This window comes from Anabrus simplex, chromosome 12 (assembly GCF_040414725.1).
Source record: "Anabrus simplex isolate iqAnaSimp1 chromosome 12, ASM4041472v1, whole genome shotgun sequence".
In the NCBI taxonomy this organism is placed as follows: Eukaryota; Metazoa; Arthropoda; class Insecta; order Orthoptera; family Tettigoniidae; genus Anabrus; species Anabrus simplex.
Genome location: NC_090276.1, coordinates 74421496 through 74440244, shown reverse-complemented (window position 1 = coordinate 74440244; position 18749 = coordinate 74421496). Strand labels below are relative to the sequence as shown.

The 18749-nt window shown below is 43.9% G+C and overlaps 1 protein-coding gene across 4 annotated transcripts in view; it reads right to left on the bottom strand.

Annotated features, from left to right (window-relative positions):
* The window catches only part of LOC136884024 (ras guanyl-releasing protein 3), a 160518-nt gene that overhangs the window by 39983 nt on the left and 101786 nt on the right, over positions 1-18749 (bottom strand). For all 4 annotated transcript variants that reach the window (XM_068229775.1, XM_068229776.1, XM_067156031.2 and 1 more), the window contains exon 5: positions 1100-1370. In XM_068229775.1, the coding sequence (XP_068085876.1) occupies positions 1100-1370 (271 nt within the window). The remainder of the gene's footprint in view (positions 1-1099; positions 1371-18749) is intronic.

Here is an 18749-nt window from a genome sequence, read left to right as displayed (position 1 = left end):
CCATTCCACAGTTTGCATTGTCAAGGCTTTGAGCAACAAATGTTGTGAGGGACTCTCTTCAGAGTGTGCTATCTGTCCTACTGTAGGGTTGTGAAATGTGGGGACTAACCAGGGGGGTGGAGCAAACTCCTGGATGACGGGCACTGGCTGGCCTGTGCTCAATCTCTAGTCAACATTTCATGCAAGAAGAATTAAAATAAAGAAAACTTTGCATTTTCTGCAATACACAGACTTCATGGATGTGTTTTTGGGCTTAGAAGAGGAGAGAGCAGTTGTTCCCCTCCTAGCAGCCACAGCGGAGATAAAGACTTCCAATAAATCAGAAGAAAAAATTAGTAGGTATATCCACAAAAGAATTACAAGGCTCGTGAATTGTGGGAAAACAAAAGACATTCTTTCCATGGTTTCCCACTTTCACACCAGGCAAATGCTGGGGCAGTACCTGCTATCTTCCCCATCCCTACATTGCCAAAAACCTTTGATGTTAAACAAGTAGTAAAGACATTCTAGAGCTCATAAATATAATACTAATATAAGTATTTATGAAGGTATCAGGCCTATGTCTTATTCAAAGGCCCTTGGTTCATTTTCCAGCCAGTTCAAGGATTTTAATACTGGGCTGAGGGGTTCACTTGATGCGAGATTTATCTCAAGCTCATAGTTACACGAAGAAAGTGTGCAGTGAGAATTTTTTTTACATCTCACTGACACAGATAGGTCTATCTACACACGGCCTGAATAGATGATCACTTGTTGCCATGGTTACAATAACTTATGATGTCCAGCCCAAAAACATAGCCACATGACCTTTACACGTTAAATTAATAGTAGGATCAAATAATTAACCACCAACACAGTCTGCTTCCATTTGGCCCAATGGGTCCCTGGTTCGATTCCTGACTGGGTTGGGGATTTTAACTTTCATTCGTTAATTCCTCCAACTTCGTGCCACCTTCAACATTAGAAGTCATCTTAGGTAGCCCCATCCTCAACAGACATGCAGCACTGGACCTGGCTACACAACACAACTGAAAATATTGCTTTATTCCCCGACTGGTGACACACAATTAATACATGAAGGGAATCGCGAGTTACTTACAGGTATCCTACGTAACACCTTGTGCTCCAGGAAGGTGAGGTGTTCCGCCAACTGCAGCGGCTGTAGGTGATTGAAGACCAGAGACACCTTCCGAACACCAGTGGTGGTGCCGGATCTCACCGACATGTTTCTCATCCAGTCGTAGGAAGGGACCTGCGACAAGTCCACCAGCTCTGCCTCCGAAGGCAGTAACGTGTCTTGGAACTGACGTAGGCTGCTCGCTAGACCTCGCTCCAGGTTGAAATGTATCGGGTACTGTAGTATCCAGAACCTGGGAAAAGTTTTTTGGAAGTGGCAGCAATTCATTGCCAAAATAATACACTTATATGTGTATCAAGGTAACAAGGATGACAGGAGCCAGTAACAGGAGGTATCATCAGTCTGGTAAGATTAGCTTAGCATCATTAATTTATTTTTTAAGTAGAACATTTTAATACTTAATGACACCAGAGTAATTCTAATCATGTTTTCATTACTGTATTAAGAACTATGGTACCAACAGAAGATTTCACCAATCAAAATCTTTTACTAATATATCAATCTAAAAGTTGGTCTGTTTAATCTTTCTGTCACGTAAAAACTAGTTAACCAATCCAGTTCAGCTGGTACCTTCAGTCAACATGTTATGCTGTCTTTCAATGGGGGCAGGGAATGCAGTTCACTAGAAGTGCTGCTTAAACCTGGTCAATCCTGAGGAAATTTCAGAGGTAGAGAAGACGTATGATGAGGTAGATAAGGAAGCAATAGATTCCAGCTTGGCAGACAATTTTAATAAGTGGATAAACAGAAGGAAAAATGTTGAACTGCTATGGGAAGGGCTCAAAAATGCAACCTGTGACAATAAAGTTCAGTGAATAGTCCTGTACTATCAACATAGATGAACAATGCATGACAGTCACCTTACTGTCTTTCGAAATACTCCCCTCCCATAACTATGCACTGCTGAGATCGGCGATACATGTCCTGGAAACTTTGCAAGTAGGCTTCCTTTGGGATGGTGTTCAAAAGCCTTGTCACGTTTCGCTGGATGTCAGGAATATTGTCAAATCTCTTTCCTTTCAAAGCGAGTCTGAGTCGTGGGAATAGGAAGAAGTCTGGAGGATTGAGATCTGGTGAGTATGGGAGATGTTCAAGTTGCACCACCCCCTTTTATGCCATGAACTGTTTGACAATACTGGCTGTGTGTGGGCGAGCATTGTCATGGACAAAAAACCATGAACCTTGTTGAGCATACTGGGGTCGTACCCTGTGCAGATATTTCATGAAACAGGTCAAAATTTCAATGTGCTGTGCAGCATTCAACGTTGTTCCTTCAGGCAGAAATTCCTTGTGGATAATGCCTTGACTATTGAAAAAGGTGATGAGCATCGTTTTGATGCATGACTTTTCGGCTCCAACCTTTTTCCAATGAGGGGATCCCGGAGAATGCGATTCCATGCTTTGCTGTTTCGTTTCAGTGTCGTACCAGAGACACCAGCTTTCATCCTCAGTAACAATACAGTTCAAGAAATTTGGTGTCGCATCCGCCGTTTCGACAAAATCCTGTGAAGCCTCTAAACGTGCTTGCTTCTGATCGTCAGTCAAGTGATGTGGAACAAGACGAGAACACATTTTCCTCTTCACTAACTTCTGGGTAATGATTTGTCGCACAGATTCACGGTTAATCTGCAGTTCACCCGCTATCGTGCGCGCAGTTAATCGCCGATTGTTCATGATTAATGCCCTTACCTTCTCAATGTTTTCGTCACTGACGGCGGTGGCCGGTCTTCCACTATGGGGTTGTAAGAAACACTTTACCGGCCTCCTCGAAAACGGGTGAACCACTTGTACACACACTTCAAGGACAGTGCTTGATCTTCATAAACACGTACCAGCATCGCATGCATTTCTTTCGGTGTCTTGCCAAACAAAACTGTACATTGATCGTTTGGTCGTTCATGTTCCTGTTCGCAGTTCAGAACCAACGCACTAAACACATACTGTGTCAAACAGGCCTTACACGGCACACACACGATGCTCAACTGAACAATGTTGGGAGCAGGTGTTCAAAACCTGCTGCTACGCAGGTGCAGCACTGTATGTCGCTAGTGTTGCCAGATTGACCGTTCTGACTTCATTCACCAAACTTTATTGTCACAGGTTGTATAATTCTGGTAAGGGAAAGAGAGAGTACAAATCCACTAAAACTATTGGTAGTAGAAATGACCCACCGTACTACAACTGGGATATTAAGAGACCAAAACAGGAAATATGTGGTGACAGGGAATAATGGGTAAACAAATTGTTAAAAAGATAAATTAAATAATGTAAAAATGAAGGCAAAGTACTTTTTTTTGTAATCAAATAACAAGGGGACAGGGATATAAAGACTGTTGGAGATTTTTTTTTTTTTTTTTAGCTAGCGGCTTTATGTCGCACCGACACATGTAGGTCTTATGGCGACGATGGGATAGGTCTAGGAGTTGGAATGAAGCAGCCGTGGCCTTTATTAAGGTACAGCCTGGTGTGAAAATGGGAAACCAAAATGTATATCTATATTAGAACATAGACAGATCTAAAAGGGGAGACAGGAGAGTTCGTAACTGTTGATGGTGAAAAGGTTGAGCTTTTCAATAAACAATATAGCGCTATAGCTGGGATTTAAGGGGAACGGGAAGATTCGGAACATGAAATACAAAATGACAGTGCTATTGGAATGCTGAAGATATTTGTAGGAAATTAGAGCTAGAAAAGCTGCAGGAGTTGATGACAAGTGGGGAATGGTTAAAGATAATGGGATGGGCTTACTAGAGATGTATATTTGATTACGTCCCAATAATGAGGGTAATAATAATAATCGTATGGCCTCAGCTACCGTGTGCAGACATTTCAGTTTGACGTCATCTGGCTGTCTGATCGTCAATTTCGATGTTCCGTTTTACTCTAAGCCCACTAGATGGCAGACCGAGTAAACCGAAACTCTCTTGGGCGTCTATGGCTGAGATTTAATGAATTTTGTCGGGTAAGCACCAAAAATCCTCCTCTGCGAACCATGTGACCTTGCCGCGGTGGGGAGGCTTGTGTGTCCCAATGATGCAGATAGCCGAGCCGCAGGTGCAACTATATCGGATGGGTATCTGATGAGAGACCAGACTAACGAATGGTTCATCGAAAGGGGGGTAGCAGCCTTTCGGTAGTTGCAAGGGCGGCAGTCTAGATGATTGACTGATACAGCCTTGTAATAATACTCAACATGGCTTAGCTGTGTTGATACTGCTACACGGCTGAAAGCAACGGGAAACTACAGCCGTAACTAACTCCCGAGGACATGCAGCTCTCTCTGTATGAATGATGTCCTGAAGATGGCTTCCTCCCGGGTAAAATATTCCGGAGGTAAACTAGTCCCCCATTCGGATCTCCGGGTGAGGACTACACGAGAGGGGGCAATCATCAGGAAGATGGATACTGACATTCTGCGAGTCGGAGCGTGGAATGTTAAAAGTTTGAATCATTGTGGTAGGTTAGAGAATCTGAAAAGGGAGATGGATAGGCTAAAGTTAGATGTAGTTGGTATAAGTGAAGTACGGTGGCAGGAAGAACAAGAATTTTGGTCAGGCGACAACCGAATTATCAACACGAAATCAAACAAGGGAAATGCAGGAGTTGGTTTAATAATGAATAAGAAAATAGGGCAGCAGGTAAGCTACTACGACCAGCATAGTGAAAGAATTATTGTCGTCGAGATAGACACCAAACCAATGCCCACCACAATAGTGCAGGTCTATATGCCTACTAGTTCAGCGGATGATGAAGAAATCGAAAGAATATACGAGGAGATAGAAGATTTAGTACAATATGTAAAAGATGACGAGAATCTAATTGTGATGGGAGACTGGAATGCAGTGGTAGGCCAAGAAAGAGAAGGTAGTACAGTAGGAGAATTTGGATTGGGACAAAGGAACGAAAGAGGAAGTCGGCTGGTTGAATTCTGCACTGATCATAATTTAGTCCTTGCCAATACTTGGTTCAAACACCACAAACGATGGCTGTATACGTGGACGAGACCTGGAGACACTGGAAGGTATCAAACAGACTTTATTATGATTAGGCAGAGATTCAGAAACCAGGTGTTGGATTGCAAAACTTTCCCAGGAGCAGACGTGGACTCTGACCACAACTTGTTGGTCATGAAATGCCATCTGAAGTTGAAGAAATTGAAGAAAGGAAAGAATGCAAAAAGATGGGATCTAGACAAGTTGAAAGAAAAGAGTGTGAGGGATTGTTTCAAGGAACATGTTGCACAAGGACTAAATGAAAAGGCTGAAGGAAACGCTATAGAGGAAGAGTGGAGAGTCATGAAAAATGAAGTCAGTAGGGCTGCTGAAGAAATGTTAGGAAGGAAGAAAAGATCAACTAAGAATCAGTAGATAACTCAGGAGATACTAGACCTGATTGATGAACGACAAAAACACAAGAATGGTAGAAATGAAGAGGGCAGAAAAGAATACAGGCGATTAAAGAATGAAGTGGATAGAAAGTACAAGGTAGCTAAGGAAGAAAGGCTGAAGGAGAAGTGCAAGGATGTCGAAGGCTGTATGGTCCTGGGAAAGGTAGATGCTGCATACAGGAAAATCAAGGAAACCTTTGGAGAAAGGAAATCTAGGTGTATGAATATTAAGAGCTCAGATGGAAAGCCATTTCTAGGGAAAGAAGACAAAGCAGAAAGATGGCAGGAGCATATCCAACAGTTGTATGAAGGTAAAGATGTAGATAATTTGGTTCTGGAACATGAAGAGGCTGTTGATGCTGATGAAATGGGAGACCCAATTTTGAGGTCAGAGTTTGACAGAGCTGTGAGTGACCTAAATAGGAACAAGGCACCTGGAATTGATGATATTCCCTCTGAACTACTGACTGCCTTAGGAGAAACCAGCATGGTAAGGTTATTTCATTTAGTGTGCAAGATGTATGAGACAGGAGAAGTCCCATCCTATTTTCAGAAGAATGTTGTTATACCTATTCCCAAGAAAGCCGGTGCCGACAGGTGTGAAAACTACCGCACCATTAGTTTAGTATCTCATGCCTGCAAAATTTTAACACGTATTATTTACAGAAGAATGGAAAAACAAGTTTAAGCTGAGTTGGGAGAAGATCAATTTGGCTTCAGAAGAAATGTAGGAACACGTGAAGCAATCCTGACTTTACGTCTGATCTTAGAGGATCGAATCAAGAAGGACAAGCCCACGTACATGGCATTCGTAGATCTGGAAAAGGCATTCGATAATGTTGATTGGACCAAGCTATTTATGATTCTGAAGATGATAGGGATCAGATACCAAGAACGAGAATTATCTACAATTGTATAAAAATCAGTCTGCAGTGATAAGAATCGAGGGCTTTGAAAAAGAAGCAGCTATCCAGAAAGGAGTGAGGCAAGGCTGCAGTCTGTCCCCTCTCCTTTTCAATGTTTACATAGAACAGGCAGTAAAGGAAATCAAAGAGAAATTTAGAAAGGGAATCACAGTCCAAGGAGAGGAAATCAAAACCTTGAGATCTGCCGATGATATTGTTATTTTATCTGAGACTGCAGAAGATCTCGAGAAGTTGCTGAATGGTATGGATGAAGTCTTGGCTAAGAAGTACAAGATGAAAATAAATAAGTCCAAAACAAAAGTAATGGAATGCAGTCGATCGAAGGCAGGTGATGTAGGAAATATTAGATTAGGAAATGAAGTCTTAAAGGAAGTAGATGAATATTGTTACTTGGGTAGTAAAATAACTAACGATGGCAGAAGTAAGGAGGACATAAAATGCAGACTAGCACAAGCAAGGAAGAGCTTTCTTAAGAAAAGAAATTTGCTCACTTCAAACATTGATATAGGAATTAGAAAGATGTTTTTAGAAGACATTCGTGTGGAGCGTAGCATTGTATGGAAGTGAAACATGGACGGTAACTAGCTCAGAAAGAAAGAAAGAGAATAAAAGCTTTTGAAATGTGGTGTTACAGAAGAATGCTGAAGGTGAGATGGATAGATGGAATCACGAATGAAGAGATACTGAATCAAATTGGTGAGAGGAGATCAATTTGGCTAAATTTGATGAGAAGAAGAGATAGAATGATAGGACACATCTTAAGACACCCATGACTTGTTCAGTTGGTTTTTGAAGGAAGTGTAGGTGGTAAGAACGGTAGGGGTAGACCAAGGTATGAATATGACAAGCAGATTAGAGCAGATGTAGGATGCAATAGTTACGTAGAAATGAAAAGGTTAGCTCAGGATAGGTTGGCATGGAGAGCTGCATCAAAGCAGTCTATGGACTGATGACTCAAACAACAACAACAAGCACTAAATGTGTCACCGGAGATCTTTTACATGCCGACATCTTACTACATGGAGTATAGAATGGACTTTTTTCCGCCCTTCAAAAATCCGACTACCTCTGCCGGGTTTGAACCCGCTATCTTGGGATCCGGAGGCCGACACTCTACCACTGATCCACAGAGGCAGCTATAATGAGGGTCATATCCGTAGAGTGGAAAGAGGTTCTGGTAGGGAAAGGAGATAAGGAAGACAGTGGGAACTAGTCTTGCATGTATCATATGTTAAGTTTTTGAAGGTATAGTAGACAAACATACAAGGCCTGAAGTACTAGAGGTTCTGGACTGTATAGCAACAGACTTGACAGGGTAAAACATGATATACTTTTTTTTTAAATGAGGAAACAGGACTGGATAAGAGGGTAGTACCGTAGATTGGGTGAAAGCTTTCCTGGAGGACACTAAGCACAGTGCAACATCAGAAATTGGGGAGGGGTGTACCACAAGGCAGTAAACTGGCATATTTATGCAAACAATATAAAAGGAGGATAGAACTCACAAATCAGACTTTTTCAGATGATTTAGTTGTATATAGAAAAGTGAATTGTTTGAATAAAATGCATATCTGGACCAAGAAAAATGGAATGAAAATTAGCATTTAATGTTAGAAAGGAATTGAGCTGATAGCTTAGGAAAGAAGACATTTCAGATGGTGATGATGGTGATGATGATGATGATGATGATGATGATGCTTGTTGTTTAAAGGGGCCTAACATCAAGGTCATCGGCCCCTAATGGTACGAAATGAAATAACAAAAAATTCAAATTCATCCACTGACTAAAATAAAATAAAAAATGTCATGAAGAATGAATGGATGGACATGAACCCTACAAAAAAAAAAAAAACAGTGGATCAGACTCAAAAAGAAGGTAGTTAATTAGAGTATTACTGACCAAGGGACCATTTATAAAGCACAATGATGCTTGATGTCTGAAGGGGTCCTAAATTCACGTCTAAGGCCCCACAGATGGGAACATGTCACGGCTAAAGTAGAACCATGGTATTTGTCATTTTGGGGTACTGATCAAAAGTAGCGAAGACTCACGGTGTTCCACACAAGATGGTACTACTCACAAGTATTGCAATTCGTACAGGGAACGCAGACCTATGGTGTTTCTCACACAATTGGCACCATTCGTAGCCAACGCAAACCGGTAAGGTTCCTCACCTAGGTGTACTAGTCATGGGCGCCGGTATTCCCGTGGTGTTCCTCACATAGTGGGTACCAATCACAGGCAACGCTGACCCACGGTGCCACTCATATAGCGGTACAACTCACAGGCTACGCCCAGACCCGCGGTGTTGCCCACATGGGTACAACGCACGGCTACTGGAATCCACCAGGCCAGGCTCTTTACTGCAACTAATCACAAACCTATTTCGTACCAATTTACTGATACTACTCGCAAGTACATGCAACCCATGGTGTTTCCCGCATGATGGTACGAATCAAGAGTAGTTTCATGGTTCTAATTCAATCATCCCTTGGTCGCCCCTTGTAGTCGCCTCTTACGACAGGCACAGGATACCGCGGCTGTATTCTACATGTGCGTCCCCCACCCGCAGGGGTACATGCCAGATGGGGTGGGGATAAATTTCACTAGGGAAGGCATATAGGAGATGTAGTCAAAAAGGCATTTAGTCACTGCACATGGTAATCTGGATGTTAAAAGGAGCACGCTGGGATATGAACAAGATGGTATATTATTTTAACTCTTGTAAGACCTCAACTAGAGTATGCTTCGATGGTGTGGGATCCAAATGAAAAAAATTGGAGCAGGTAGAGAGGAAAACACCTTGTATGTGACAGGAGAGCACAGAATGACTAGGAGTGTCAGTATCATGTTAAGCAAACTTGGGTGGGAAAGTTTATCAGACCAGGCGAGTTGGCTGTGCAGTTAGGAGACCACGCCTGTGAGCTTGCATTCGGGATATAGTGGGTTTGAACCCCAATGTCGGCAGCCCTGAAGATGGTTTTCTATGGTTTCCCATTTTCAAGCCAGGAAAATGCTGTACCTTAATGAAGGCCATGGCTGCTTCCTTTCCCATCCTAGGGGTTTCCTATCCCATCATCACCATAAGACCTATCTGTGTCGGTGCGACATAAAAAGTTGAAAAATGTTTATCGGAAAGGAGACTGAGAACAGGGAAAGGGAAGTATATTGGAAAGAGATTAACTGTAGGTTTGATCATTATCTTAGAATAATGGCATAATAACAGGGGGAAATACTCATTTGCAGGAAGGGGAAAAAGAGAATGGAAGAACTTTTCCTGAAACATGGGCATTAGTTCCAATTAGAATGTGGTCATGGCAGGAGAAAGTATGAGCTAGCAGAAGATTATGAGTATTATGGTACTGTAGTCATATGTATACGGATTTTTGTCATTCTTATCATATTGGCACGACGGAAAATAACCCATTTGGAAAGTAAATGTTCTGACTGAGATGGAATGGAAACGACTTCAGAGAAATCAAAACTGTTAGTCCTATTTAAAAAAATGTAGCTACCAATTCTATGTAGAATTCAATTTCGTAGAAAATAGTGGATGTGCATTTTCTTCCTTAATTTAACAGATTTGCAAGAAAATGGTTCCCTGTGTTTTTTTTCGGAGGCTTTAGTCTTACAAACAGTATTTAGAATTAAATAACCTATATAAATGTTGATATGATTTGCCAGTACGTACTTGCGTGTTAAATGCACGGGCGGCGAGTGAAGTAGTTGCCGCCTCGTCCACTTTGTGCACAAAAATAGGATTTTTATTCCACTTTAGCCGCCTGGAACTTTTTTAAATTTTTTTTGGCAGACTGAAGAACCTAACAGCTATTTTACAAAACTGCCTGAAAAAAGCAAATTGTACAAACCCTGTTTTTGGGCTAATTATTTCGTGCAATTTCTTTAATTATTGAGAAAAGTACTTGGCGGAAATACGCACAAAATGTCGTTCGTCGCGGGTAATCGATTTTTCTAGTGCCGTAACAAGTAGTGGAGACCCGCTTGCTGTTACTCTGTTAGTGTATAGGGATGTGTAATCACGCCATACTTGCATTTAATTGTAATACATGTGTAATTGTCCCTTCCGTGAAGGTTTTATTGTACAGTTAGCGCCGTGATCGTAAAGGTCTGACGCCGAGGTTAGTCTGTTCACCAACACAATGTTGGCTGGTAGGAGAGGTCTCCGCACTGCTCATATGGAGTGAGGGCGTACGACGCTGTTGATGGCGATTCCTCCGTCGGATGGGGACGTTATGCCTTCGTGTTATTCGACAGGAGTAGGCTAAGTGCCGGCACCCGGTTTCACCCTCTCCCTCCATCATATATCACGTCATTCATTTGTTGTCATTAACTCCTCTGATGAGGCTGACGTCAGGAAGAGCACGACAGATTCGTCTCGCCTCATACCCGATCCTGTAGAAAAAAAGCCAAAGGTTGGACAAACAAACTATTATTACACCACTTGAGTTGGTAGACGGTCAACCTTTAAGTCCCTATGTAAATTCGCTTCGAGAGCATCAAAAACTTACCATTTTGAGGATTTTTGTCCCCCCCCCCCCGCTACTGGTTTAAAGGAGCATTTGCAGCTCACGCGCTAGGCTACCGCTCGCAATTCGCCAGCATTGTGCTTGTCTCGCGAGCTATCACTGCTTAAAATTCTCATCAAACTGAAAGAATTTCACGCGAGTGAAGTAATCATCTTCATTTCCCGTTTCCAGCTTCCCGGGTCGGGTTGTGAATCAAAGACCTCCATCGCTGCCTGTCTCTCCACCACTCTTCTCCTTTAAGTACATCTTCTGGTTTTCCTCCCCTCCTCTCTACGCATTCCCACACTGAATCTGTCCACCTCTTTCGGAGTCTTCCTCGTGGTCTCTTTCCTATTAACTTCTCTGAGAAAACATTTTTTGGCCCTCTCTCTTCTCCCATTCTCATCACATGCCCATACCACTTTAGCTTCGGATAAGAACTGGACAAGGCAGATGTGGTTATCTGTTGTGCAAATGGGGTTGGACTAGGTCTGCAGATTGTGATTGTGGTGCCTCTTCTCAGTCAATCCACCACATTGTTGCTGACTGCCCAATTCGAGCTTTCCAAGGAACGCTAATGGACATTCACCGCACATCGGATGAAGCAGTTGATTGGGTCAAAATGCTAGACCTAGAGTTATAGTATTGTATGGACTTGTGACTACGCACATTTACCCTGAACTATATACATGTGTGTACATAGATTCATCATACGATAAATAAATAACCACTTTAGCTTTGTTGTTTAACCCTGTCTTGAAGTTTCAAGATTCCTGTCCTTTTTCTTATCTCTTGATTTCTAATTCTGTCCTTTCTGGTCTTGCCCTCGATATTTGTTTCGAATTTAATCTCCGCTGCCTGTATTCTACTCTCGTCTCGTTTTGTTGTACTCCACGAGTAAAGTAAATGCTTTGTAAATAATGTAGACGTAGCGGTAACAGGGTTCTTCACCATGCCAAACACCCTCTGACCTGTTACCTTGCGAACAGAACAAGGACAGACTGTTTCAGGGAGGTGACGGTGATTGTTGTTTTGAGAGGAAGTACAACCGGGGCCGCTAACCCACGCTCCCTTACCACCGTGGATGTATTCTAACATCTCCAGCCACAGTGGGACCCTATAGGTCAAATGCAGTGCCAAACGTCCCGTAACCTAATTTATAATGGTAACAACAATGAAATCGAGATCACTTCCAACATGGCTTTCATAATACTAATGTTTGGTGAATTATCTTCCTGACAATGTTAGCTTTTCCATCAGGCAGAATATCTTGAAAATCAATGTCATTTACTCTTACTGCTAAACCACAGAACACCTACAAACTGGCCGATGTCAATCTTCATCTTCCCCCCCCCCCCCCCCTGAAGTGAACGGGTGTGTTCCAGTAAGGAAGCTGTTGAATATATTAAAAGTGCTGCAGGACCCATTTGTTGTCCATGCGTTTGAATATGCCAGTTTCTAACCCACAACTGGAGTACTGGTATACGGTATGCGCCAATGGGCAGTATGCATTTTGAATTTTGAAGTTACTTATAGCCAAAATATCCTTAATTTAGTTCTATTAATGTTTTATTTTTAATTTCCATTTTAGTAATATTAAGCCTCTGTGGCTCAGGCGGCAGCGCGCCTGCCTCTCACCGCTGGGTTCCGTGGTTCAAATCCCGGTCACTCCATGTGAGATTTGTGCTGGACAAAGCGGAGGCGGGACAGGTTTTTCTCCGGGTACTCCGGTTTTCCCTGGCATCTTTCATTCCAGCAACACTCTCCAATATCATTTCGTTTCATCTGTCGGTCATTAATCATTGCCCCAGAGGAGTGCGACAGGCTCGGAATAACAAGTGAACTGATTAAAAATAGTAGCAAAGAAATGCTAGGAGAGATACATGAACTGATTATTAAGATTTGGGAGGAAGAACGGATACCTGATGAGTGGAATACAGGAATAATTTTCCCAATATATAAGAAGGGAAATAAATATGAATGCACTAATTATAGGGGAATCACACTACTGAATATCATCTATAAAGTATTTTCAAATATCCTATTACAATATCTGACTCCATATGCTGAAGAAAGATTGGATGAAGTACAGTGTGGCTTCAGGCGAAATAGGAGCACAGTAGATCAAATATTCGTGGTACGTCAAACGATGGAAAAATGCTATGAGCATAATATAGATCTACATATTATCTGCGCACTTTTTAGTGATAGATTTACACCCTAGTGCTGAAGCGGTCGACTTTGGTTATCTTCGAGATTCGTATTGGCAACCTTTGAAACACAAACTAAGAATCGCTTATCATCGCTGTGCGACATCTGGCGTACACTTTAAGTACTCGTACTGTTGTTGTTTACACAGCAAAGCCAAACTATAGAATTCATGCTAGGAACACGTTTCGCAACGGGAAATGTTATATAGTATTAAATATTGTGTGTGTGACACAGTTGTTTGCTTAAAATAAATAAAGGTTTATAAAATTCATATCGATCGATCATATTATCGATTCAATTCAGATTTCATTTCCATTCAGTTGGCAGTATTAACGGAAGCCTTCTTACTTCTCCAACGAGTACAAAAATCTATCACTAAAAAGTGCGCGGATAATATGTTGTTTGTAGATTTTAGACAAGCATTTGACAGTATATACAAGGATAAGCTATATGAATACATGGAGACAATAGGAATACCACAGAAACTGATTAGGATGTTCAGAATCACTTTAGGAGAAGTAAGGGCAAAGGTGATGGTGGATGGAAGAATTGGAAATGAGTTTGCTCTTAATACAGGAGTCAGACAAGGTGATGCACTCTCAGCTACTTTGTTTAATCTGGCAATTAACCAAGTCCTTGAAAAAATAATGGATACAGGAAATATTGTATATAAATCTAAACAAATTTGTGCATATGCAGATGATGTAGTGTTAATGGCCAGGAATGATAGATATTTGAAGGAAATGTTTCTTGAAATGGAGGAAGCAGGAAAACGGATGGGATTGGAGGTGAATGACAGTAAATCTAAGTATATGCATGTGACTGTTATAGAGGGCAGAAGAAGTCAAGATAACCTGACAATAAACGGCCATAATTTTGAGAATGTACGAAGTTTTGAGTATTTGGGAACCATGTTGACAAATAATAATAGAATAAGTGAGGAGACACATCGTAGAATAATAGCTGGAAACAGGGCCTATTATGCTAATCTTACATTATTTAAATCTCGTCTATTGTCTAAACCTACAAAATTCAAAATACAGTGGCGGTCAAAATAATAGAGCCACCTCTATTGACGAGATTAAGAACTAGGATATCTATTAGTTCGCAAAATCTCCACGAGTGCCGTGTTGTCAGTCCCTTTTAGACGATATCAGGGAAGACGTCGCTGCTGTCTGTAGTCAAGGAACAGCTGACTGTCGTAGCGGGAGGTCGTACGTGCCTGTCGCTCCACTTTCTCTCTCCTTGCCAGGCGCTCAGTACTTTCAAGTGCTAACCAGGCAGCTGTACTTATTAGTACGACTTCGAAAGAGCTTTTGTCTGAGCTGAGCACTTCTCAGTGCTCGCTTATTCTTATTCTCTTTCAGGAGGACCAGGATGAAGAAGACGGATGTGTGGCGATCGTCGGACTACTGCTGGGCAGCGGAGGACAACGAGTCGCCTGCACCCGAGCCGGAGCCGTACAGGGACGGGTGCGTCCCCCTGATGGCTTTTTCTTCTCCGAAGGCCACACCGATCCGGAGTACGAGGCGCTGCTCGTATACTACAGGCCGGGGCGCCCTGTAACTTCTGAACGGGGCCTCGTCCTGGACAGAATGCGGCGCCCTCGCCGAGGAGGCAGGATCATCTCGACAACCATGGCCATCGAGAGCTTCCTACCAGGAGGCCTCATTATCAGGCATCACGACCAGGAGCGGATGCGCGACGCAGAGAAGGAGCTTTCTACTCTGTTCCAGGTCATCCGTCTACCAGGGAGGGACGGCGTGCCAGGGATGAACACCGGCGCAGTCAGGGCCGCGACGGAGACCAGGGAGACGCCGAGGAGGCTAAGGAATAGGGCGGTTAACACCGACCTAGTCCTGGCCACCCAGCCGGCGACCAGCGACGCCATCACGGAGGTGGGGCATGACGCCCCCTGGCGCCGCGACTGTGCGACTTCAGTGGAGGAGGACGCCCCCTGGCGTTCTGAGGCTGCTGTCCAGGCCCAGCCTGACAGCACGTCTGTCGAGCTGCAGACCTCGATGTGCGCCCCACAGGACAGGGAATGCACTCAGGCGTTAGCACCGACCAACGCCGCCGCCGCCGCCAGCCAGGAGAAGAAAGAAGACGGCGACGCAGCGGAGCCGTCAGCTACCCTGGGGTCACCAGGCCGGGAGGAGGGCCACCAGGACGAGGCCTCTTCCCCCGCCGAGAAGCAACCGCCGGGACCGACCGACGCCGCCGCTGCCGCCGCCAGCCAGGCGAAAGAAGAAGATGCCGACGCAGCGCAGCCACCAGCTACCCCGGGGTCACCAGGCCGGGAGGAGGGCCACCAGGACGAGGCCTCTTCCCCCGCCGAGAAGCAACCCCCGGGAAGAAGAAGACGACGACGCCGCACCAGGAAGCAGAAGGCGTCGCTGGCTCACCAGGAGAGGACCGCCAAGCCGCAACCCAGGACTGCTCCCAGGACAGCAGTCAACCGAGGAGCCAATCAGGAGAGGACCTCAGCGGGTAGCGGCAGTCAGGTGAGAGTAAAACGTCCCCCTCAGCAGCTCTTGCAGTGTTTCCGCTGCCTGAGGTGGGGCCACCGTCAGGTCAGCTGTGGGCTCGAGGTGAGGTGCAACCGTTGTGGTGGTGATCACCACTACACGGCCTGCGCAGCACTTAGAGACGCGCCGGTGTGCGCCAACTGCTCGGGGGGCCACCCGGCCTCCCATCGCAGTTGCCCTGTCTACCGGGCCATGGCGCGGGCAGAGAGGAAGGAGGCCCGGCGCCATGACCCACCCCCTTCCAGGAGGCCCCCGCCTCGGCGGGCTTGGCCACACTCTCCGGGATCGGAGACTGGGTACGAGGTACCCCAAGGAGGTGGAGCCGTGCGACAGGCCCTAGTGGTACTCGACGCATGGCTCCGCAGCCGGCAAGGACCGTGCTAGTCACAGCAGTGCCCAGACGGACTGATCCCCAGACGATGGAATGGCGAGGAATTGGTTTATGTTTTGTGCATGTTACCTGTTCCTAACTAACATAACCTCTGGTCTTTTTCCAGCCCACATCCTTGCATGTGCTATCAAAAGATGTCAGGTTTTACATGTAGGCTCTTTCTTCTTTCAGCCTATGTGGTTTTTCCCTGATCCTTCAATACCAAACTTCAACACCATATACCTAATACAATATCGCCTGGTAGCGTGTTTGACATGGAAACAGGCAGATACTCCTTGTATCACTTCCCACTCTTCCCTGCTATCTCTTTCTTCTTCTTAGAAATAATAGCATGTCGGAGGCCATGTAGATTGAGCCGTTGGTCACGCGGGGGGAGCGGGCTTCGCCCCCCCCCGAGGGAAAAAAAAGCTGTCTGTAGTCGTGCGAAAGGAAGCGTTTGAGCTAGACGTTCGAAAAGAGGCATAATGGTAAGAATCTTATGGGTCAAAATAATAGAGCCGTTTTACAGAAGTCCCGTTCAAATTGATTTTTTGCAGTTATTTTGGGGGCTAGCGATATTATTTGTCAACAAACCTCCACTCAATATTATTTTGTATGTGCACTGACGTTTGGTTTTGTTTACATTCTTCTAGATCGGCAGAGCAGAACATACAAGTGATGATGGTCGTATAGTAATGTTCCGGATGTTCAAAAGTGGGATATCCATGAATCAAATAGCCAAAGATTTACACGTTTCGCGAAAACGAGTCCAGAACGCCATTAGACTGGCAAAACAAAGCCGCAGGTGGGGAACAGGGGGTGACCTCGTGTAACTACTCCTCGCGTAGACAGACTCATCACTAGGGAAGTAAAGAAACCCATTTTTGTCACCACCACGACTGAAAGCCATTTTGTTTAGCGACAAAAATGATGTTCCACCATCAACTTCAACGATTCAAAGACGACTGAGATCCGCAAAATTGAATGGGCGCATTGCGAGACAGGAGCCACATGTTTCAAAAGCTAATGTTCGGAAAAGGTTGGCCTTCGCCCGGAGAAATGAACACAAACCCAATATTTGGTGGAGGAACATCCTTTGGTCCGATGAATCCAAGTATAATAGGTTTGCCTCAAACGGAAAAGTCTATGTGCGCCGCTCACCAAACCAGGAATTTAATCCCAAGTACACTTTAAAAACTGTGAAATACGGTGGCGGAAGTGTTACGGTATGGGGATGTTTTTCATGGTATGGCCTTGGTCCAATACACCGTATCAACGGCATAATGAACGCAGAAATGTACAACGACATCTTAGCAAATGTGATGCTGCCTTATGCTGAAGAGGAAATGCCGCTGAAATGGAAATTTCAGCACGATAACGATCCAAAGCATACTGCAAGGATCATAAGGCAGTTTTTTCAATATCACCATATCGAAGTATTAGAGTGGCCACCTCAATCCCCTGACGCATCATCCATCGAGAACTTATGGGAGATCGTAGACAAGAGAACTGACCGCTCAAAAGCTACGTCTTTAGATAAACTTGGAAGAAATCCAGAGAGCCTTGTATGCGATCAGCAGCGACGAATGCAGGCGTTTAGTCGACTCTATGGGTAAGAGGTGCAGGGAAATCCTAAAAAATAAGGGTTACACCACGAAGTACTAATGCACTCCTATGCAAAAACGACTGTTCCTTTAAATTTCATAAGACATAGATCAAGTACAAAATATTTGTGTCAATTGGCTCTATTTTTTTGACCCTGTGGTCTGGTATTATTTTGAATATTATTGATTAGTTTCAGCTGTATTAGCTATATAACTGACTGTGGTACAATGTGACTCTGTTGTAATGGTTCCTGTACAACGTAAAATGTTGTTTCCATCATAGTACAAACATGTCTAGTAATAAATTTGCACTTTATTCTAAACCTTTGCCAGGTGGCTCTATTATTTTGACCACCACTGTATATAAGACGCTTATTAGACCTGTAGTGACATATGGCTCAGAAGCCTGGAACCTTTTAGTTGATGACGCAAATAAGTTAAAGATATTTGAAAGAAAGATTATTAGACGAATATATGGCCCAATTCAAGACCAGAATGGTTGGAGGATAAGGACGAATGCTGAAATACAAAACATACTAGACCAGGAGGATATAGTTAGATTTATTAAGGCACAGAGACTGCGATGGCTTGGCCATGTGGAAAGAATGGAGGAAGATCGAATGCCAAGAAAAGTAGTTAAATCCCGAGTAGACAAAAGACGGCGACAAGGAAGGTCCCGTAATAGATGGAGTGATGAAGATGAAGCTGACTTGAGGGCAATGAACATCCGCCCATGGAGACCAGCCGCTCAGGATCGAAGTAGATGGCGGACTATCGTAGAAGAGGCCAAGGCTCACACAGGGCTGTAGCGCCGGAGAAGTAAGTAAGTAAGTAAGTAAGTAAGTAAGTAAGTAAGTAAGTAAGTGCGACAGGCTTCGGCAGCCGGCACAATTCCTATCCTCGCCGCTAGATGGGGGCTTCATTCACCCCATTCCCGACCCCGGTAGAATGACTGGAAACAGGCTGTGGATTTTCATTTTTTCATTTGAGTAATATTAGTGAAATTGGGGACTAAATCACGATGTTATTTTCACTTCAATCTTCAAGTCTTGTCTGTA